Source organism: Orycteropus afer, unplaced genomic scaffold, assembly GCF_000298275.1.
Source record: "Orycteropus afer afer isolate SDZICR_OR568_19922 unplaced genomic scaffold, OryAfe1.0 scaffold00039, whole genome shotgun sequence".
NCBI classification, from domain to species: domain Eukaryota; kingdom Metazoa; phylum Chordata; class Mammalia; order Tubulidentata; family Orycteropodidae; genus Orycteropus; species Orycteropus afer.
This window is the reverse complement of record NW_006921626.1, coordinates 1,959,530-1,982,056: the sequence shown is the minus strand read 5'-3', so window position 1 is coordinate 1,982,056 and position 22,527 is coordinate 1,959,530. Positions and strand designations below refer to the sequence as shown.

Here is a 22,527-nt window from a genome sequence, read left to right as displayed (position 1 = left end):
GTCCCAAAAACTCTGCTTTATCCATATTACTAAGGTCGGTTCTAATGATGAGGCAACTCTTTCCCAGTGGTATTTTGAATGCCTTTCAACCTGAGGGGCTCATCTTCTGGCACTCTATTGGACAATGTTTCAGGGCTATTCATAAAGTTGTCCAGTAATATATCAGACTGTGTTTCACTGCTATACATAAAGTTTTCCCTGGCCAATTCTTTGAGAAGTCGATGGCCTCTTCTTCTGAGTGTGTCTCAGGCTGGAAGCTCCACTGAAACCCATCCACTATGGGCAACCCTGCTTGAAGCACTGCTGGCACACCCTCAAGCCTCATGGCAACACGCAAGCCGCCACAGTCCAACAAACTGGCAGAGAAGTTCGTCTCCCTTAGCTTTTCCAAAACCACTCTGCTCAGTCTCTGGCCTTCCCCCTACCTGTTCCGGCTGTCTGCCCTGGCTTCTCTTATAAACTTTCCTTATAAACTTGCTGAGCTGCCTGGGATCACTTATTTCAGAATCCTCTAGACTTTGTGATTCCCAGTTTGCAAATTGTCTTACCCCTCAATAAAAGCTCTTTACTTTTAATTTCAACCAGGCTTTGCTGTTTTGCTTTGCGACATACAATTTAAACTTGATAAAATCCCAAATGACTTGTCTATCATTTTGCAAATCATTTCATGACTTGATTTCCTGATTATCCTTAAACTAACACTCAATGAGGAAACCGGCATTCTTGCATTTACCCCAACATAGAACGAATAGGACCGATTCTAGTTTGTCAGCCACTCACTGATAGGCAAAAATGTATACAGTCTTGTTCTTAAGCACTTCGTTGGAACTGAGGCAGCACTTTCCACGAGGACAGCTCCTTAGGTCCTGGCCCAGAGCTCTGGCCTCACCCGAGAACTCAGGAGAAAACAAATAACAAAATGAAGCAATCGACATTTATTCTTTGCCTTAAGAATTAGCACATAAAAGATGATGCAAACTTACCGTCATTGTTTTATAACTTTTAATTGTATTTTTCAAAGTAAATTTGGTATCATTTCCTCTTCCATCCTCCATTTAAATGCCGTCAGTTGCTTTGTATCCTTTTCTTGATACCAATTATGATAGTGTAGGCAGGAATTCCAGCAAAAATTCTGAGATCTACCAGGGTTTGCAGAAGCAGCAGTAATTTCAGCAAAAGGAGATAAACAGGGATGGTTTGGTGTGCATAGAATCACTTGCAGAACTTCATAACATTTGGATTATCTATCTACCCTAGAGACTTTGAGAGAAAAGTAGGGGGAGGGAGCAATAGGTTTGTTTTGATGCCAGGGTTTTGCCAACTCTGGAGGTTGGTATATATAGACATTGTTATCTTTGATGTGTGTTGGGGAAGGGAAGTCTCAGCTAGAATCTATAGTGTGATTAAACACTCAAGCCTCATGGGAGATACAATCTAAGCAGCACATTCTAGTGAAAACAGGGCTATCTGAAGAGGTTAAGAGAAAGTGCAGTTATGGCTCTAACAGGGGAAGAGACCCCCATTTCAAAAAGGTTCAATAGAGACACTTTTATTAAGCTTTGGACAAGACAAAGACAATCATCCAGGATGAGGGAAACCATCAGCATGTACACAGTACATAAAGCTGAATGGAGTCTGCTGAGTCATGGCCACAGGGCTAATTATGTATGATTGAAAAACAAAAAAAGGGAATCATCACAAAATCATGATTGGTGACAGATCGATTCATCACCATTGGAGGCAGTAGGATAGAAGCAGGGAAAAGGCCATGACTGGGAATTGAAGATAGAAAAGGAGTTACAGAATTGCTTCTAGGCGTTGACTACCTGGGTAGGTGGTAGTTCAGACACGCTGTGATTCATGACCATGCAGCCTGAGTCTTAGCCACAAAGTTGCTACCTAACAATACCAAGACCCCAACCTTAATTTAAATAGAAAAGGACCCACTCCAGCAAGCTCCCTACTTGTTTGTGTGAGCATAACAGGAAGACTGGACAATCTACTTCAGCAGAGATACCACCTGGAAACCCAAGAAGGGGTTGCCATGATTTGGTATGGACTTCACAGCAGTGAGTTTTTTTTTTTTTTTTTTTTTTTTAAAAACTACTTTCAACCACATTCCTCCTGAAGGCAAACTACCCCTCTCTAGGTATGTCTTAGAACTTGTTTATGCATAACCACAATGCTGGTTTAATAGAATCCATATGGCACCTGAAACTATGTCAAACCTCAAAATGGAATTAGGGCTCCCACTGCAGATCACAGCCTTATATACCCAAATGCTTTAGAATTTAAGCTCTAATACAGGGCTGAAAAATCCAAACAAACTCACTGCTGTGGAGTCAGATCCTACTCACAGAACCCCTCTTTGGGTTTCCGAAGCAGTATCACTAGGAAGTTGATTGCCCAACCTCCCTTCCAAGGAGTGGCTGGTGGGTTTGAATCACCAGCCTTTCTGGTTAGCAGTCACATGCCTTATGCATTACACCATCAGAGCTGAAGTGAGGAGGAATTTGGAATCAGTTCTGGGCCAGTTAGCTTGAACAGCAGCTGGAGTATGACAGAGCGCGCGCACAAGCACACACACACTGGGTTTGAGGAGAAGAATCATGACATTCTGAAAACCACGTTGCACAGGTCAGGCAAAATGACGCCAAGACATTTTGGGGCAGCAATCTTTTAAAACTTCCTTATAATAAAGTATTTTTCCTTAACAATAATTTTTAAATACACAAATAATCCTTTAAAGAATGTTTTGTTCCTGTAAAAAAAAATTGTAAGAGGAAACGTAAGGAAAACTTTCTTCCACTCCAATGTCACTAAGGTTGTCATGGGTTTGGCATTTATATTTCCAGTACATTTTCTGTATGTTGACATATACAATGTGTTGCTGTTTGCCGTCAAGTCGATTCAGATTCATAGCAACCCTGCTGAAGAGTGAAACTGCCCTGTAGAGAACCTTGGGCTGTTGTTATGTGCCGTGGAGTAGCGACCCCTTCTTGGGTTTCCGAGGCAATAACACTACGGAAGCAGACTGACTAATATGCCTTCCCAGGAATGGCCGGTGGGTTTGAACCTCCAGCCTTCTGGTTAGCAGTCAAGTGCCTTAGGCACTACGCTACCAGAGCTCCTACTTTGCGCTATAACCTTTACAATACCCACCAAAAATATACAGTAGCGCATTCCTTGTTTTGTTTCCTGCTTCACTTAAACACCCATTAAGGAAGGACTGGTCTTCCAACTTGCCTTCTTCGCTCTACGAAGTGTCGTAAAGTTCCGCCCGCTTCAGCGTCTTTTTCACGTCGCTGTAAAGCGCCACGTAGGTCGTTCTTATTACGACTGCGGCGGGGTCTAAAACCTGCGGATGTGCGTGGGACAACGCAGGCGTGCGGCGATGATGCGCCGTCGCGTGCGCGGTGACGGTAGCTGCCGGGGTGAGGGGGCGGGACCAAGGCTGCAGCAGTGTCGGGTGCGCGCACACGTTGCATCTGCTCACTTTCGGCGGGTTCTGGGTGGCTCCGCCAGGCAGGCCGACTGACAGGTATACCCGCTGACCCGTGAAGATGGAGACACTCTGCTTGACCGTGAATGCGGGAGATCCTCCCCTGGGTAAGGGGCGAAGGCCGTGGATCTGTATGTGTTGCATCAGCCCGGGAGGGTGCGGGGCTGGGAAGGTCGCCGCGCCCCGACTTTGCGCAGTTGCAGTCACGGTCTGGGAGAGTAGACCTGTTCTTGTCCCTCGAACAGCCCACCGTGTAGGCTTCGCGCCTCTCACCCCCTGCCCATTGACAGGCGGATCTGTTCCTGAAGATAGTTTTCCGGACGTTTGAGGGGGTGGGGCACTGAGAGCCTGCTTGGATGACACGCGACTCAGACTCAGCCTTATCCCTTAGAGGGGTGACTACCAGCCAACTCCCATCTCCCTTTTTGTAATAGTTTCCTTTGGATATTGAGAATTGCTCTTAAAAATAACATTTTAAAGCTTAAATTACCATTTTCTTTGCTTCCTCTCTTTTTGCTTTATTTCCCCCTCATCTTCCCTTATCTTACTCCCCTTCCCCTCCTTTACTCTTAGAAAAGATGCTCAGTCTACATAATTCGACATCTTATTTACATTCCATTCAGTTCAAAGGAAACAAGGCAGATGATTTTGTATTATCACTTATGATTTCAACTGAGGTTGCATTTATTTTTAATTAAAGGTGGCAGGGTAATTGCTGGAACACCGGATATGCTGCGGACTACTGGAGCTGCTTTGCTCCACGCTCTGTGGATGTAGTAAACATCAGAGTAGACGTTGCACCTGTCACCTTCCTGATCTGTTTTAAGTTCGATTTGGATTGCTTTTATAGCGTGGTCAAGGTCATTGTAGGCAGATTAAAATTTCTGCTTTTTGAGTACTTCAAGAAATTATACATGATAAGAATTTAAGTAGTTTACACCTTGTTTTTCTTGCTTTATGAAGCTGTGTTAATCTGATTTGTAAATACATAGTATAGTCATATAAGTACTTTCTAATGTTCAGGAAGATCAGAACTTTGGACACAATTGTCCATATAGGCTGATGAAATTCTTATATTCTCAATTTTGGTGATGTTCTGAGTCTTTTTTTTTTTTCTAAAACCAGTTTAGTAGCCATTTTAAATATTTAAAAAAATGATAATGTTTTAACGATTTTAGTAATTCTGGGATAATCTTGAACAAATCAATGGACTTCTAAAACATATGGGTTTGATTCATGGGCTAGGAAGGTAAGACAGCTTTGTTTCATGTTTAAGAACAAAGGCATCTGGTTCTCAGACTTGAGTCCAATCCTGGTTGCCACCTAGTAGTTATGGAACCTCAAAGTTACTTAACTTTTCCCACAATTTAAGAAAGAAAGAATGGTATCTTTCACTTAGGGTTGGTTGCCAGAACTAAATGAAACAGTGTATTTAAAGTTCTGACACATTTTAGATTCACAGTAAATAGCTATGTTTTAATTGTTAGGTGCCCAGTGGATTTCACTCATAGTGACCCCATGTAACATAATAGAAGTACCCCACTGGGTTTTCTAGGCTGTGATCTATACAGGAACAGATCTTTCTCCTGAGGAACCACTGGTTGGGGTTCAAACCACAAACCTTTTGTAATGTCAAAGAGTAAACTGAAGTCTCTGCTAAAATTAAAGGAAAGAGTTTAATTGAAGAAATAAAATGATCCAGATTGGGCAGAACTTCCAGAGGAGTCACAAAAGTATTCCAATTAAAGGAACTTTTCATATGGTTTAAGTACAGAAAATTGAAGAACTTACAAGGAAAAATTCTGATGGGTTGCCATTTATAAAATCATGCTTCAACAGTTACTAGACAGTTATGAGATCCTTTAAGCATTGGTTTCCAAATCATAAAGGAGCCCAAAGGTTTCTTCTAGCGTTCTGGCAAGCTGACTTGCCAGCTCAGAATGAACAATGAAAATGGAGGCTAGCCTCCATCTTTGGCAGAAGCCTATCCTCATGCCTTAGGCGAGGCATGCCTTATGTCCAGATTTTTAGGGCTCTTTCACAGTTAGCAGCTGAGCTGCTATATATATATATAACTGGTATACCACCAGGGGTCCTTAAATAGCTATGGATGGTTTTCAGTACGGTTACTTAGAAAATCATTCTGAAGGTGGTAGAAGCAGTTTTCTTAGTGAATTATAGAACTCAGAACAATAATACTCTGCTAATAATTTGAAAGAGAGTCTTAAACATACTTGTTTGTCATTTTGAACTATAGATCAGTTATAGAATTTGTTAAGTTTATGTCAACTAGCTGCTCCTTCCTCCTTATTCTTTTCATTTGTTAATTAAAATCTTTAATGAATAAAATTAGATGAAACATGTAGAAAAACGTAACATTGCTAAGATTTCTTTATGTTTTCTGCACATTAAATATTTGTGTTTCTGTATGTTAAAATAATTTCAGATTTGAGAAGTAATGTAAGAATGCAAAGAACTTTATCCCCAGGTATCACCTGAGAGCATGCTGCAGCTGGGATGCTTTACCACCCTGGAATGCTCCAGTGTGCATCTCTCACAAGCAAGGGACTGCTCCTACAGAATCTCAGTGACCATCAGTATCAGGAAGTACACATTGATACAGTTTTTCCACTAATCCACAGACTCCATTCAAGCTTCCCCAGTTTTTCCAGTAATGCCCTTCATCGTGCAAGGGGTCCAGATTCAGGATCATGTTTTGTTAGCACCTGGTTGTCAGGTCTCTGTAGTTTATTTCAATCTGGAATATCTTGCTAGCTTTTCCTTGACTCTTATAGCTTTAACCCTTATAAATATTACACAGGTCACTTACTTGAAGAATGTCTCCACATCACGGTGTCTAAATGTTCTTCATGACCAGATCCATACTTCACATCTTGGACAGCAGTAACACAAAAGTTATTCCTTTTTCATTTCATTTCATTTTCCCATGATTAATGATTCTAACTTTGATTACTTAAGAGGGTATCTATTGGCTTTTCCCACTGAAAAGTTGTGCCAATCAACAGGCATTTTGTGGGGAGAGATGCTTTGGGATCATGTCTGTATTCCACCACCCATCATATCTGTACCCATTGGCTTCAGCATCCTTTGCGCTTCCTCCAACTTGGTGATTATGATGCCTGACAAATGATACCTTCCCATGCTACCATTTCTTCTATATTTGTTAGTTGATGTTTTCCCATTTTTCGAATTCATATAAAAATGGACACACTTTTAATATGTATTATTTATTTTCATCTTCTGTTTTTTAATTTTTTTATTTAGTTATAATTTGCATATGATAGATTGAACCAATTTTAAGTATACAAATTGATTCTCAAATATTTATAGTTATGTAGCCTCCATCACAATGATAATATCAAATATTTCCATCATTTCAGAAAGTTCCCTCATCCTCCTTTGCAGTCAATCCCCTTTTCTCATCCCTGTCCCCGGATAGCCACAGATCTACTTTCTGTCTCTCCCTTTTTTTTCTTTCCTAGAATTTCATGTACATTGAATTGTATTGTTTATTCTTTTATACCTAGGATAATGCTTTAGAGATTCATCTATCTTGTTTCTTTTAATGGTAGTTCATTTATTTTGATGGCCAAATTGCTCTGTTGCCAGTGGGAGCCCTTCCAAATTGGCTTCTGTGCCTTTTTGACACGTCTGTATCATTTGTTGAATATTTCCTTATTCTTTGGTACAAGATTTTCCAGATTTGTCTTGTATTTTCCCTGTTACAACTCTGTTCCAGTATAGTATGGTATTTAGAAACAAAAATGTAGGTGATGTTGTTGGGTGCCGTTGAATCAGTTCCAACTCCCAGTAAGTTATGGAATCCATTTTAGCTAAACTAGGGGACCAAGAATTAATTAATCAATTTACAGAACTTTATTATGTTAGAGAGATAGTATTACACTGTGTTAGTAGAGTTTGAGCTCTTTATTTCCTTAGAACTGCATTCAAATCCTGACTCTGCCATATGTTTAGTCAAGAACTATGGGCTGGTTATTTAACTCCTTCAAGCCTTAGTTTCCTGTTCTGAAAAATGGGGATAAAAGTGTCTATTACGGTTACTATAAAGATTAGAAACAATGACTGTAAAGCATTTGGCATAGTGCCTTCTGCATAGTGATCACTCAAATACCCTAACAAAAGCATTTATATAAGGCACTATTCTAATTTCTTCTTGTCTCCCAAGGGAGGAAAAGAGCCATATAGTGTCCTTAACTAGAAACAGCCTTTTCAAACTAGTTGGACTATGCTAGTGAATGGGTTCTGACTGTTATTTTTCAAGACAGAAGACTTTTCTGTGTCTAGACTATTAGGAAAGAAGTTTACTAGTTGCAGGACTTACTGGTTTGTTGACTCATAATTTTATGATTCAAATTATAAATATAATCTTTTTTATAACAAGAAAGAAATCTTTTCATCCTATTACTTTTAGGAGCTTTGGTTGCAGTAGAACATGTAAAGGACAGTGTCAGCATTTCTGTTGAAGAAGGGAAAGAGAATATTCTCCGTGTTTCTGAGTAAGTGCTTTTATATCCTTATTCTCACTACTGAACAGCATTTTTTAAGTATTAATGGTTAAATGTATGCTTCTTTTACTTGCTAATTAAGTAGCTTACCCTAGAAAGAAGTATGCTTTTCTTCATCATTCTAAATACTCTATATCCAGAGACTTATACTTGTCAGAAGCCTATCTTGGTTCCATTTGTAATCAGTTTAAAGGAACTACAAATGTATGGAAAGATTTATGTATGAGACTTTTAAATTTCATTGTAATTTATTCTGCTGGAAAGTTGGAAATATTTAAAATCAATGATAACAGGCAGTATAAATATGGTTCAATAAATATGGTAAGTTCACAACATGGAATGTTAGGCAGCTATGAAAAAAAGGTTTATGAAGAATTTTTAATGATGGAAAATGCTTATAATTTAACCATAATTTTAATCAAGGCTACATACGAAAATCCTTTAGAGTCATAGTTCTAAATGATTTTAAAAAAATTTAAAAAACACTAATCGTCAACCCCTCCCCCAATCCTCCATTTTCCCTGTTCTGAAACCAAACCAAACTCACTGCCATCAAGTAAGTTCTGACTTATAGCAATCCCGCATTGGGTTTCCAAGGCTTTAAATCTTTATGGAAGCAGAATGCCTCATCTGTCTTCTGCAGAACAGCTGGTGGGTTCAAACCACCGACCTTTTGGTTAGCAGCCAAATGCCTTAAGCACTATACCACTAGAGCTCCCTTTTTCTCTGTTTTAGGAGCACACATTTCAGCTCTTTAGATTTGGTGCTTTTGGTATTGATCTCTGTCTGATTAACATGCTTGTATTGCTTCACCTTGGTTTTCTCATGTTAAGTGTATCTACTATGGAAGGTAAAGCTGAAACTATTTCTTTTCCCTTTTGCCAGTATCTACACATACTAACCCTACCCTCACAACTTGTTTTTTCTCTCCTCATCTCCTTCCTCCCAGTGTAGTTGAATCATAATTTTGATTAGATCACCATCCAGTGTTTATCCTATTATGAGCATCTAAGGTTTATTCACTGGTGAACCATGTACTCGGATTACTTTTTATGTACACCTTTTATTTTCCCATGGAATTATTGTTTGCTTTGTTCCCTTTCTTCTGAAGCCCTTCTGCTTCCTATATGAATCTTTTCTATATGATTTCAGGAAGTTTATAAGGTTATTCCCTTAGGATTCACTATTCTGGAATTTCATGATGTGGGTCTATTTTTCATCTGTTTTACTGGATTCTTGGTTGCTCCATTCATTGTGGACATTTGGAAATTATTATTTTTTTATGTGATAATTTTCTTCTGTTTTCTGTTCTTTATTTGAATATTGGACCTTCTGGATCAATTCTCTATTTTCTTAAAATACTACCTCCATTTTTCTATCTCCTTTTTTCATATGCTTTATTTACTGGAGATTTCCAGTATCTCTTTTTGACTGAGTTTTTCATTCTGGGTATTCCTTTTATGGTATTTTATTTTTGTTTTATGATCACCCTTGTTGTTGTTGTTGTTGTTATTTGCTGTCGAGTCGGACCCGACTCATAGAGGCCCCTTCTTGGGTTTCCGAGGCAGTATCACTATGGAGGTAGATTGCCCTATCTTCCTTCCGAGGAGTGGCTGGTGGGTTTGAACCGCCAGCCTTCTGGTTGGCAGTCAAGTGCCTTATGTACTACTCCACCAGAGCTCCCATCTTGTTTATAACTCAGAGGAAATGTATCTATGTACATGGACTGACTTTTTAAGTTTCATTTTCCTTGGCTTGCCAATTTACATTTTTATGTGTCTTTATTTTGGTCCCTGTATTACAAATTAAAGGCTTACCTCAAATATCCAGTGACTCTTAATAGTTTGTCAAATTTGGAGTGGGAGAATAAAGCTGATTACAGGTTTGGATATCAGAGCTGGATTTGCCATCTCTGAGGTTTGTTCTGGGGTGATCTGACTGGGCTGTTATGGCCTCTGATGGTAGTATCTTTGTTCCTCTTGAGCTGATCAGATTAACCAGAGAAGCCTTTTAATCTTTTTGGAAGGTGAAGGAGATCTGGCTGCCCCATATTTAAGAAGCTGAGGAAGAGGGCTGGGTAGGTCTCAGCATCCTGTGTACTTATATTCTTTCTTTTTGGGGTGGCACATGTTTCCCAGCTAGGAGATCTTCTGTTTTATCCTTTAGAGAATAAGCCTCCAATTTGTACCAAGGTTGAGTAAGAGGAGTAGCCCAGCTGTGCAGAGTAGGTTTTTGGGGTACCTGTGTTTCTGAATGATTTTTATGCAGACTTTCAACAGTCCTTCTTTTAGCCTTAGTTTACTATCACTTCCAGAGATACCTGGTTTTGTGGATTCTTAAGTCTCTTTGGGGTACTGAGATTTAGGTTGGATTGTTTTTCACTTTGTGCATGGTTCCTTTAAGATTCAGGTTTTTCAGGTCAGCTAAACCCATCTGCTTTATAGCTTCTGAAATTTCATTGCTATTTTTTCTTATTTTCTTTTGGAAAGTAAAACCAAAATTTTTTTTTTTTTTTAACAAAACAATTATGATGGGATTTTGATGGGATCAGATACACCATCTTTACCTGGAGGTTATGAACCTAGCCTCTTTATGACAATTTATCCTTAGCTTCTTTGCCTTGATTTGTTATTTTAAATCATTGTTGTTTTTAATATCCTAGTTACATTTTCATATTTTCACCACTGAGTATACATGTAGAAACTATTAGAAGGATGAAGCATTATGTGCAAAGTTTGCTTTGAAGTAAATTGTTGGATTTCATTAACATTTCAGAATAAATTGGAGTTTGATTGAAATAAAGAACAAATTCGGCTGATCCATTTTTCTTAATATAGTAGAATATGTATAATAAATTCAATAAGGTTTCTATTTTTGTCTTTCTTCATAAGTCTCATGACTCTTACTGATTTGCTAGAATAACAGATAAATATTTAATTTCATGCTTATATTATAGAAATGTGGTATTCACAGACATAAGTTCCATACTTCGCTACTTGGCTAGAGTTGCGACTACAGCTGGGCTCTATGGCTCTAACCTGATGGAACACACCGAGGTAAAGAAACAGACATTTCTTTGCATTTGTTTTGTTTTATTTTGATTAATACTTTTGTATCTTTGAGGACTTTATTATCTTATTATTGGTTTATATATGATTATTCTGTTTAAGAATCTCCACATAGTAACCAAGTCTGAGAAAGTGAAAGGTATGCTGTTGTTCCAGTTGAATGTTACTTTTTCTCCTGGTTTTTAAGTCTAAACTCTAGGATGCATTTTCTTTTTTCATCTTTTGTGTTAACAGATTGATCACTGGTTGGAGTTCAGTGCTACAAAATTGTCTTCATGTAATTTGTTTACTTCTGCAATCAGTGAGCTCAATCATTGCCTCTCTCTGAGAACATACTTAGTTGGAAACTCCTTGAGTTTAGCAGATTTATGTGTTTGGGCCACCCTGAAAGGTATGAGTAATTCCTCTTAAAGAATGCTCTTTATAATTATTTATTATTTTACCACATAAGTACACATATTTATATGTTTAGGAACTGTGTCTATGTAATGTATAGGTGGTAGCTCAGGACTATGTTACAGGAACGATCACCATTAATTCCTGACGGTGTCACCAGAGTGAGACAGAAGCTGGAGTTTAGGAAAAAGAATTTACGGTAGCCAGGGAAAGATAAACTGGGCTTAATCAAACATAGACTCTAGACTTTATGGAGACAAATACCAAAAAAGAAAAAAAAAAAAGAATTTTAGGAGGTTAATGCTAGACATGCTTTCTTAACATGAGATCACGGAAGGAATAAAGTCAGAAGGGAATTAGAATCTTTAAAAAATGTAATTCAGATCATACAGTTGTTAGTGATTCCAGAGAGACCAAGGTGGCTGTACAGGGAGCTCTCCAGTGAGTATGGTTTTCAAAATGCATGTGTAAGAGAAAACATGGACTATTAAGGATGGCATAGGATGATTGATACAGTTATGTAGGAAAACCATTCTGGTAACATTGAAGTCTTTGATTTAGTAAAAGCTTGAGGTATGTTACTTTGCTGTATACAATCATGACAAAATCATGGACATGACTGAAATGTGGCTACATAGTGGCTGTATTCTATTTAACAGAAATTTGCAAAGTAGACTGGAAGGAGAATGGGATTGATGAGAGGGACAAAGGGGACTTGAATTTTGTTACTTTATTTAATTTATTGAAAAAGCTTAAGGAAATATGCCAAAATGTTTTTATCATTTTTTAAATGTGGGTAGTGGGTATATACATTGGTGTTTTTATGTTCTTTATGGGAGCCCTGGTGGCATAGTGTCTAAAGCATTTGACTGCTAACCAGAATGCTGGCAGTTCAAACCCACCAGACACTCCTTGGAAGGAAGGTTGGGCAATCTACTTCCGTAGTGATACTGCCTCGGAAACCCAAGGAGGGGTCGCTGTGAGTCAGATCCGACTTGATAGCAGTGGGTTTGGTTTGGTTTGTTTGATACTTTTCTATGGCTTAAACTTTTCTCCATATTAAATTTTTATAACAGTAACCAACATAAAAGAAAAACTTTTTTTTTTAACTTGGACTTTTCAGGTATAGGTTTATTTTTGACTTTTTAAATCTATTTAGATTTTTGACTTAATATTTGTAAAAAAGAAGTGATAAGCGTCTATAATTCTCTTAAGGTTGTAGTTTTGTGATGTTAAAGAATTAAATAAATTTCATTAGTACTAATTTTTTATATCATATCTGGAAAAGTGAGTTATTTTTGGATCATCTTGATTTTTATTTCATTCTTTAGTTGTCTACTTATCATTCTTCTTTAATTATGAAATGTAGTATTGGCCTTACAGTCTACATGTGGAAAGTAAGGGTAGGATCTAGTATTATGTAGACCACCAGTGAATTGAACTGAAGAAATGTGTTTAATAATTTCATGAATTCTGTAAAATATATCGAAGTATTAGAAAACATTTCAATATATGGCCAGATGTTATCAATATTCATTATAGAAGTGCAGCTTAAGCCATTTCATTTATTTAACTATGATGCGGTCTTTGCTGTTGAAGTTGCAGATTTATTGAATAGTTTTGAAATTATGTTTACTAACAGGACATGCTACCTGGCAGGAACAGTTGAAACAGAACAAAGCTTTGGTTCATGTAAAACGCTGGTTTGGCTTTCTTGAAGCCCAGCAGGCCTTCCAGTCAGTAGGTTCTAAGTGGTATGTCTCAACAACCAAACCTAAAGTGGTAAGCTTCCTCTTTTTTTTTTTCCTAAATGCTGACATTTCAGTCTTTCTGAAACCGTATGTCTTAAGAGAACATTATTCTTACTTATAAAATTTATTTTCTTGAGGCTTTTGTTGGAACAGTCTGCTATTGTTGACTCTTGGCTTAACTTTAATTGTTCAACTACATAAAACCCCAGTCTTGATAATTATATGTCTAAAGATTATGAGCATCCAAAGTGTGTCCTATAGGCAGTCCAAATGGCATGTAACTGAAATCTCATTATTTTACAGCTAAATGATCTTCTTTTCCTCCTGAATCTACTCTTTTCTTGTTTTTTTTAGCAACTGACCATTGAGTCCTGGGTTCTATAGATCATGACTTCTGTAGGAGGACGTGTTATAGAATAGGGTAGTAAAGGTCCTCTTTCCCAGCCAGTGTTGCTCTGCTTTGTTCTGTTTTACATAGTAGGCATGTGTAGTAAAGTTTCAATTTAATGAAGGTTTGCCATACAGTAAGTTTTGGAAACTATTGTCTATTAGATAAAGGTATCACAGTCCACTCAGAACAGAAAAATCTTGTCTCATCTTGTCTGTTACTTTCCACATCTAATTGGTCAACAAGTCTTACTTTATTACTTACTTATTACTTTTCATAGCTATAGATTTGTTTTCTATTCAACTCCATTGACATTGCTTTTTACTGAGGTCTTAATTGCCCTCTGCTTAGGTTCATACCATAATGTCATACTCAAACTTTGTTTTTTTGGTCTCTCCTTTCTCTAGTCTAGTTTGACCTCTTCATTCTCCCAGGTATCATTTTAAAAATATGAATAAATTGATCACATTGCTCCTGGTGACTACCTGTTGCTTAAAAGAAAAGCTAGTCTTACAAGCTCCTTCATGTTTTAACCTCATCTGTGCTCCCTCTGCTACTCACCCAACATGGCATTCCACCTTTGCCTGATTTTTCATGGGCACTGTACTGCTCTTCCATGCCTTTGTGTCTTGCCTATGGTGTTATTCATTTTTTTAGAATGAATGCCCTTTATATACTTTCCATTTGATAATGTTCTACTTATTTTTCAAGATCCAGCTTGGTTATTCTTCTTTAAGCTTCTCTTACTAACCCTAGATGCTGTTGGTTAATTTAAACTGACTATTATTACTAGTGGGAGCTCTGATGGCATAGTGCCTAAGGCATTAGACTGCTAACCAGAAGGCAGGCAGTTCAAATCCACCAGCCACTCCTTGGAAGGAACGTTGGACAATCTACTTCCATAGGGAAGGAACGTTGGACAATCTACTTCCATAGTAATACTGCCTCGGAAACCCAAGGAGGGGTCTCTATGAGTTGGATCTGACTTGACGGCAGTCAGCTTGGTTTTTTTGTCTATTATTACTAGTGTTTGGGTATGGTTTCTTCTGCCATCAGATTCTGAGTCCTCAAGAGCAAGGAGAATGTTCTAGTCATTACTTTTCTTATAAGCTACATGGTGCCTTCACACAATTTGTTGAGTGAATATATTCTTAAACATTTAACATGTAACTGGTTTTGTTATTTTGCTTTGCAGGCATCTGAGAAAAAACAAGATGTTGGGAAATTTATTGAGCTTCCAGGTGCAGAAATGGGAAAGGTTACCGTCAGATTTCCTCCAGAAGCTAGTGGGTAAGAAAATGTAATTTGTATTTGTAATTGAATATAGTTAGTGGAAAAAGCTCTAAAACAGTTATTAAATATTTTTAATATTAATAGATTAAAGATATAGGAAAAAATAAGATTAATTGTAAAAGTTAAAATCCTAGCCATATTAACAGCTTATTAACATGTTAATATATTAAATTTGTAGTTTTCATTCATTAAAAGCAATAGGAGATTCATTTTTTTATCCCAGACAGAATTTGAATATAAACAGGAAAATACTTAAGCTTTATTTGGATTTTGAAATATTTCAGGCTTTCATTTAATAAGAATTTGTATTTGTATCTTCAGCAGTCCTTTCAGTTAATAGTAGAAGTTATGGTAGAATTATTTTAAAATGCTTTTTTCCCAAATAAAGGAAGGAAATCCTGAAAAGTCCATTTCCTAGTCAGTTCTTTCCATTATTAGCAGGTTTCTCTTTTCATTCTTGATGACCTTAGAAAGTAATATGTGAATAGCTCCTTAGGCATTTGGCTAATAGCCAAAAGGTCAGCAGTTTGAAACCACCAGCTATTCTGTAGGAGAAAAATGAGGCAGTCTGCTTCTGTAAAGATTTACAGTCTTGGAAACCCTATGGGGCAGTACTATTCTGTCCTATATAGTTTCTGTGAGTTGCAATCAACTTGACGACAGTGAATTTGGTTTGGTTAGGGAAAGAGGCTATTGTGGCTGGAGACCACTTGCCTGGGACTGCTCCAGGCCTGGGCCAGCATTCACCAAGGCGGAGGGGAATCTGTCTTTGCACACCTGCCATGCTAATTGAAGCCTACTGGACATGCTTTGTAATAGAGCCGTTCCAGTAATCCTATTAATCCAATAAAATGCCTCTTATTACAGCACTTAGCTTCACTCAGAGACCCAGTGAGCTACCATATGCAAATGAGATGATTGTTTTTTCCCAAATTTAGTTTAATTTCAGATTCTGCATTGTATATCCAAATTCTTATTCAACTGTAGTAAATGGAATATGCAAACAGTAGAAACTGACAGATAAGGAAAGAGTTTTGCTTTAGCTATGTTTTATAGTTGTTTGCAAACTAATTCATGAACACTGTTAACAACAAAACCAGTTTTAGAATTCCACTGTTTCTCAGCTTGTATGAGTTTGCTGCTACCGGTGGTAAAATAGAGAGTAGGTAGAAGGAGGTGGAAGAGAAATGACGACTCTGGAAATTTCACAGATTGGTCATAAAATGATTGGTAGCTGACTGAGTGGAATGCATTCATAAATAATACTTATCTTACATGGTTTGATTCTCACAGACATTTCACTGCCCTGCTGCCTTATTCTCTGTTCCTAAACTCTTGATGTGAGAGGGCTTGATGGTCCTATTGTGTAGTGACCTTAATGGCTTGCTAAAAGGCACTTTTTTAGTAGTGGTAATTTATAGCTCTGCCATTTAAACATTTGTTCCTTTTGAATCTTCGTATATTTTCTGTCACTGTGAGCTTGGAATAGTGAGCTCCTTATGTTTATTCTTTGTTGTATAAAATATAAAATGTGTTCTGTTCAAAGTTATGTCAATATCAAAGTATATGCTCTTGACCTAATACAACTTTGGGGTTTGAAATATAAATCAGTGTACAGTTTTTCTTAACAGTCACAATTTTGATCATATCTCCTTATACTGCTAAAGAGTTCTTTAATTATTATAAAGAAAATATTTTTTTTCTGTGTCTTTCATGGAAGGCCAGAAGACTTGACTTTTGTGCTTTATTCTTTGCTAACATACATAGCACATCTGCTGTGTGCAAGCACTGCCGAGTGCTTTACACACAGTAACTCATTTAATCCCACCAGTCATGTAAGAAAGGCACTGTTATCTCCATTTGACAAACTAATGAAATCTGAAAAAAGTACGGAGTTTAGTTAATAATAATAATATATCAATACTGTATTGGTTCATTGTTGTTGTTGTTGTTGTTATGTGCCGTCGAGTTGGCCCCGACTCATAGTGACCCCTCCTTGGGTTTCCGAGGCAGAATCACTACGGAAGTAGGATTGCCCAACCTTCCTTCCGAGGAGTGGCTGGTGGGTTTGAACCGCCAGCCATATGGTTAGCAGGCAAGTGTCTTAGCCACTATGCTACCAGAGCTATGACAAATGTACCATAGTAAGGTAAGGTGTTAACACTTGGGAAAACTGGGTTCAGGAATACAGGAACTTCTGTACTGTGTTACCTTTTCTGTCAGCTAAAACTATCCTAAAATAATGAATTTATTTTAAATAAAATAAATTCCCAGTCCTGTGGTCCTGTGAGAAAGTCATTGCAATCTCCATTACAAATGTAATCTTCTGAAATTCTTGTCAGGGTCAGATGTTCTACCACGATACTTTTTGTTAGAAAATACAATATGACTGGAATACTAATTAAAAGGGCTTTTGTTTTGTCTTCATCTCCTCAAAAGGGTTAAGTTTAAGCATTTAGTTAAAGCATGTTAATGAGTTTCTTTGTGGAATGTTTTTGTTTTAGTTACTTACACATTGGGCATGCAAAAGCTGCTCTTCTGAACCAGCACTACCAGGTTAACTTTAAAGGGAAACTGATCATGAGATTTGATGACACAAATCCTGAAAAAGAAAAGGAAGATTTTGAGAAGGTAATTAAAAGTGTAGTGATGACCCTTTGTCAGAAAAATTAATAAAAATTAGAGGGGGACCTGATACCTTCATGGTATAAAAATAAATTAACTTCGTTCTCCTAGCTGCTTTTTCTTCACCTGTATACAGGTATCCCCTGCTTCTTGAAAGTTCCCTTTATGTCACTTTGCTTTTACTTTTATGAAAGACCCCAAATAGTGTCTCTTTTCTCTAACAGAGAAATCTGAAGAGGATCTTGGCTTTTACCAAAAAAGGCAAAAAGCAAAAGTAGCCTTCAGTGTTTGTTTTGCAGCAAGTTGTTACAGAGGCAGCGCACACTCTGAGCAGCAAGAGTGATGTTGCCAAGCTCCTTCTCCCCCAGGGATGATACCCAGCATCTGAGCTTCAAGCTGCCATAGCTTTGAACTATCTGTGAACACTATATGTTAGTGTTATTTTAGATCTTATGTGTTATATGGTATGATTTGGTAGGTTATGTTTTGGTTCTGAGAATACTTAAAAATTTTCCCATATAAATTAATGGTAATTATTTCTTCACTTTATGCCATTTTGGCTTATGAAAGTTTTCATGGAAGCGCTTTACTTTGGAGAGCAGGGAAAACCTGTATTCCATATCTGGATCTAAACCAAGAACTATTGGATTCTCATACTAAAAAACTCAAATTATTTTTCATTTCTCTAATTGTTCTAAAATTTGCGTAAGTGCTATGTTTTCCTTTAAGTACCAATTTCTTAAATGAGTTGGTCACTGGAGGCAGATTTCTTTTTTGTCATAAAATCTTAAATTTATGAGTGAAACAAAAACTAAGCAGACATTAGAAAATGTAAAAGTTTCATAACCTCTTATAATCATTTTTACTCAGAAGCACTACAGTATATTCAAAGAGAGGGCAAATTGTCAGTAAGATCAGTTATAACCAGTTTTTCCAGAGTGAATGGAAAGCTCCTTCATGAGATCAGCTTTCTCAGTCGGTAATGTGGAGGGTAATATAATGAATATCTATCATTCTTTTTCCTTTCTGATCCTCTTTAAATCCACTTCTCTTTCTCTCATAATTTGCTCCTTAAGGAGTAGGAAAATGGAGCCATTTCATACTATGGCCAATATCATACAACTTCCATGACCATTTTAAGCTATGTAAGTCGTGTATTACTACTTTTGCCCAAATGCGGTGTCATAGGTTAAAACTGCACAAGAAAATTTAAAAGGTAAACTGATGGTTATTTTGGATATTATTGCAGGTTATTTTGGAGGATGTTGCGATGTTGCATATCAAACCTGATCAATTTACTTATACCTCGGATCACTTTGAAACTATAATGAAATATGCAGAGAAGCTAATTCAAGAAGGGAAGGCTTATGTTGATGATACTCCTGCTGAGCAAATGAAAGTGGAACGTGAGCAGAGGATAGAATCCAAACACAGAAATAATTGTAAGACACATTTAGTGTTTTATATTTTAATTGATATTCTTCTTGTGTTCTGTCTCTTTATAGAACGTAATGTCTTTTCTTTGAAAGATACTTGTTCAGAACCCATTTGAGAATGTGATTCATACATTAATTTATCTCTTAGAAATGATTTTCCTTTCTTTCATCTTTATTTTCTTATTCGTTAGTATCACAGTTGCACACAAAGTGTGCATGTTCTTAGGATCTCATTTGTTAATGTTGTTTACCATTGAATTAATTCCAAATAATAGCAACCCCAGAAGACCATAGTTACATGGAATATAGAGTTCTTTTTTCTGGAATTAAACTCTTTTCTTTCTTATATCACTGTTTCCTATCATGACTCCATTTCTTAGTGTAAGGGTATCCTGCTTCTCACTGGGATGACTGGAGGGGCTTCCAGGGAGCCCACAGGCTGAGGCTTTCAGTCTGAGGTATATTTTTCAGATGGGCATGGGCTACAGCACTGATGCCTGTGGGCCCCCTGGGCCAGGCCAGACTGATCTGTCAGGTATGAAGTGGCAAAGGAAGAGAATTCTTCACCTTCACAGACAAGAGTTAAATTTTTTAGAGTGGGAAGAAGCAATGGACCCGCTAGGTGTACCATGATGGGAGAACAAGAAACTTTGGATAAGAGGACCTTTCACACCTCGTGCTTCCCCTTACCCTTAATTGATACTATATCAGTGGGATATATTGGCTCTACCTCTTCTTAAACATATTTATAGAGTATACTTCCTACTTTTGTACATTGTGAGATTTTTCTTCATTAAAAAGTAATTCATTTGCCTTTGGATTCAGTTATTGCAAGTATTAGAATATTTGTAAACTAATGGAGTATGTTTATAATTTCAAGCAAGAACTTAAAAATTTGAATCTAATTCCAGGATGATTAAATTGAGTTGAACCAGATTAGTAATACATAAGATAAACTGTAATAGAACTGTCATTTTATAGCTATTGAGAAGAATCTACAAATGTGGGAAGAAATGAAAAAAGGAACCCAGTTTGGTCAATCCTGTTGTTTGCGAGCAAAAATCGATATGACTAGTAACAATGGTTGCATGAGGGACCCAACCCTTTATCGCTGTAAAATTCAACCACACCCAAGAACTGGAAATAAATACAAGTAAGTATTTCAATGTGGTAGGAAGCCTTTGGTGCTTTAGCTTTGGTCCTCTCCAGGAGTATATTGTAGATACTTGGAGAATACTCAAGAGACCCCAGTCCTTGTTCATCTACAGATTAACTGGCCAGGCAGCCTTTGGTAAAGGGACTTTAGGGCCTAAGTTTCCTCACTGGCAATGAAAGTTATATTAGATTACAGGTAGTCTCTGACTTAGGACTAAGTTCTGCTCCAATGACTCTATTGTAAGTCATTTCTGATATAAATCGAATACTTAATTTTCTTTTTATAGTTTTCGTTACTACTGCCTTTTATTATTGTTATCTTTATAAATTCAATCTTTATTTGTCTTTGAGGGTTGGAAACATTACAAAGAAACTTAAAGATATATCTTAATATGTAAACACATACATAAAAAATACACAAATCATAAAAATTTACTCTGACAATGAAGAACAGTTGGAGGATGTTGGCAGTTTGTCACTTGTGGTAATAACTCCACTTATGGAAGGTTCTAGATCATTTGTATTATCCATGGGAATGTGGGTGACATTTCTGCTCAGAAAATTGTGAGAGTTGCCTATATGGTCCTTTTTTTCTTCATTATTTCATGGTAACAGTTCCCTGATTCTCGAATCTGCCAATTGACTTTGGCAGAGTAAATCATAAAATTCACCCTCTGTGAGTGAACATCTGAGAACATAACATCAGCAAATTACATGCTGCAACATTGTATGTGGTACATAGTATTAACAAAAGGTGCACAAAACAAAACAACAGACAGTCAAAAGTGGTTTATTGTAATTCAACTATATCATAAGTCAGGGATTACTTGTTTTTCTAAGATTACTACTGTCTGTAAGAGTGGTAGGATTAGAAGTTTAAGAAATATGAATGAAAAATACAGTAAAGCATCATGTGTTTTTAGTAGTTTTAATTTAGTTTTCAGATTAACAGAGTTTTTTCTTTAAGTAGTTCCCCCCTCAATAGCTTATTTTTATAAAGTAAACCTTGGAATATATATTTTTATACTATGAAGAAGCCTACTATGTGCTGAATTACAACTCCAAAAGAGATATTAGTGAACGTAAATGATTACCTGGTTAGCTAGTGTGACTGCCTTTAAACTTGTGGGTATGGATGTGTGTGTCCATAGATAGACAAACACATGTATGTGGTTATGCATGTATATATATGCCCATCACTTTTACCAGGATGATTACTCCCTGTTTCCTTAAACAGATATTTTGAATACATTTGGAAAACTAAATTTGGATACACATTTTCAGCATTAAATTAAAAAGCATAATGTAGTAGTGGCATCTTAATGAAACCAAATCTTAAAGATTAGAAGGCGTAATACAGTAATACATATTTTTTTTAAAATTCAGATGACAACTGCAAGTATGTGTGCACATTATTTTAGGAAGAAATTATGTTTAAAACTTAAAAATGATCTTAAGATCATTTTCTTTGTTTTGCTTGGAGAAAGTGAAAACACTGTTCTGAAATGCATATTCCTGAAGTGAGGAGTTACCAAAGATATTCAAAAGCTAAACTCCCTCAGGAGCTCTGGTAGCATAGTACCTAAGGCACTTGACTACTAACCAGAAGGTTGACAGTTCAAACCCACCAGCCACTCCTCGGAAGGAAGGTTGGGCAATATACTTCCATAGAGATACTGTCTCAGAAACCCAAGGAGGGGTCACTATGAGTCAGATCTGACTTGAGGGCACATAACAACAACAACAAACTCCCTCAAAATGTATTATATGTATTGTTTATTGCTTCTTAGCATTATATTCAGTGACCATTTCAGAAATATGATGGTAGAATTTTCCAACCCAATACATGATTGTGTGTTTGATTGCAAATATGCTTATTTGTTTGAATACTGAGTGGCCAAGAAATTCATTATTCTCAAAGGCTGATCTAAGTTGGAAAGGGTGAAAGGTTTCGTGTTTTCACAGAAGCTCTTTTTTTTTTTTCTAGTGTTTATCCGACATATGATTTTGCCTGCCCTATAGTGGACAGCACTGAAGGTGTTACCCATGCCCTGAGAACAACAGAATACCATGACAGAGATGAACAGTTTTACTGGATTATTGAAGCTTTAGGCATAAGAAAACCATACATTTGGGAATATAGTCGGTTAAATCTCAACAACACGGTACTTTCCAAAAGAAAACTCACGTGGTTTGTCAACGAAGGACTAGTAGATGGATGGTATGTTTAATGTTACATTGAATTAATAGAAAGTAAGAACATCAGTGATTTATAAACTTCTTTGAGAATTGGGGGCAGGGGGTAATTGGGAGGAGGTAGAATGAGTAGACCTACAAGGTTCCTGGTCTGTGACTTCTTTGCAACC

General features: G+C 37.0%; 1 protein-coding gene across 1 annotated transcript in view; it reads left to right on the top strand.

The window, feature by feature from the left end:
• The first annotated feature begins 3,563 nt into the window (after positions 1 to 3,563).
• Positions 3,564 to 22,527, top strand: part of EPRS1 (glutamyl-prolyl-tRNA synthetase 1) — a 118,757-nt gene continuing 99,793 nt past the window's right edge. Inside the window, exons 1-10 of the mRNA XM_042780420.1 lie at positions 3,564 to 3,609; positions 7,956 to 8,040; positions 11,006 to 11,105; positions 11,352 to 11,508; positions 13,156 to 13,295; positions 14,848 to 14,942; positions 17,450 to 17,576; positions 18,820 to 19,012; positions 19,988 to 20,159; positions 22,149 to 22,382. Of these exons, the coding sequence (XP_042636354.1) occupies positions 3,564 to 3,609; positions 7,956 to 8,040; positions 11,006 to 11,105; positions 11,352 to 11,508; positions 13,156 to 13,295; positions 14,848 to 14,942; positions 17,450 to 17,576; positions 18,820 to 19,012; positions 19,988 to 20,159; positions 22,149 to 22,382 (1,349 nt within the window). The remainder of the gene's footprint in view (positions 3,610 to 7,955; positions 8,041 to 11,005; positions 11,106 to 11,351; positions 11,509 to 13,155; positions 13,296 to 14,847; positions 14,943 to 17,449; positions 17,577 to 18,819; positions 19,013 to 19,987; positions 20,160 to 22,148; positions 22,383 to 22,527) is intronic.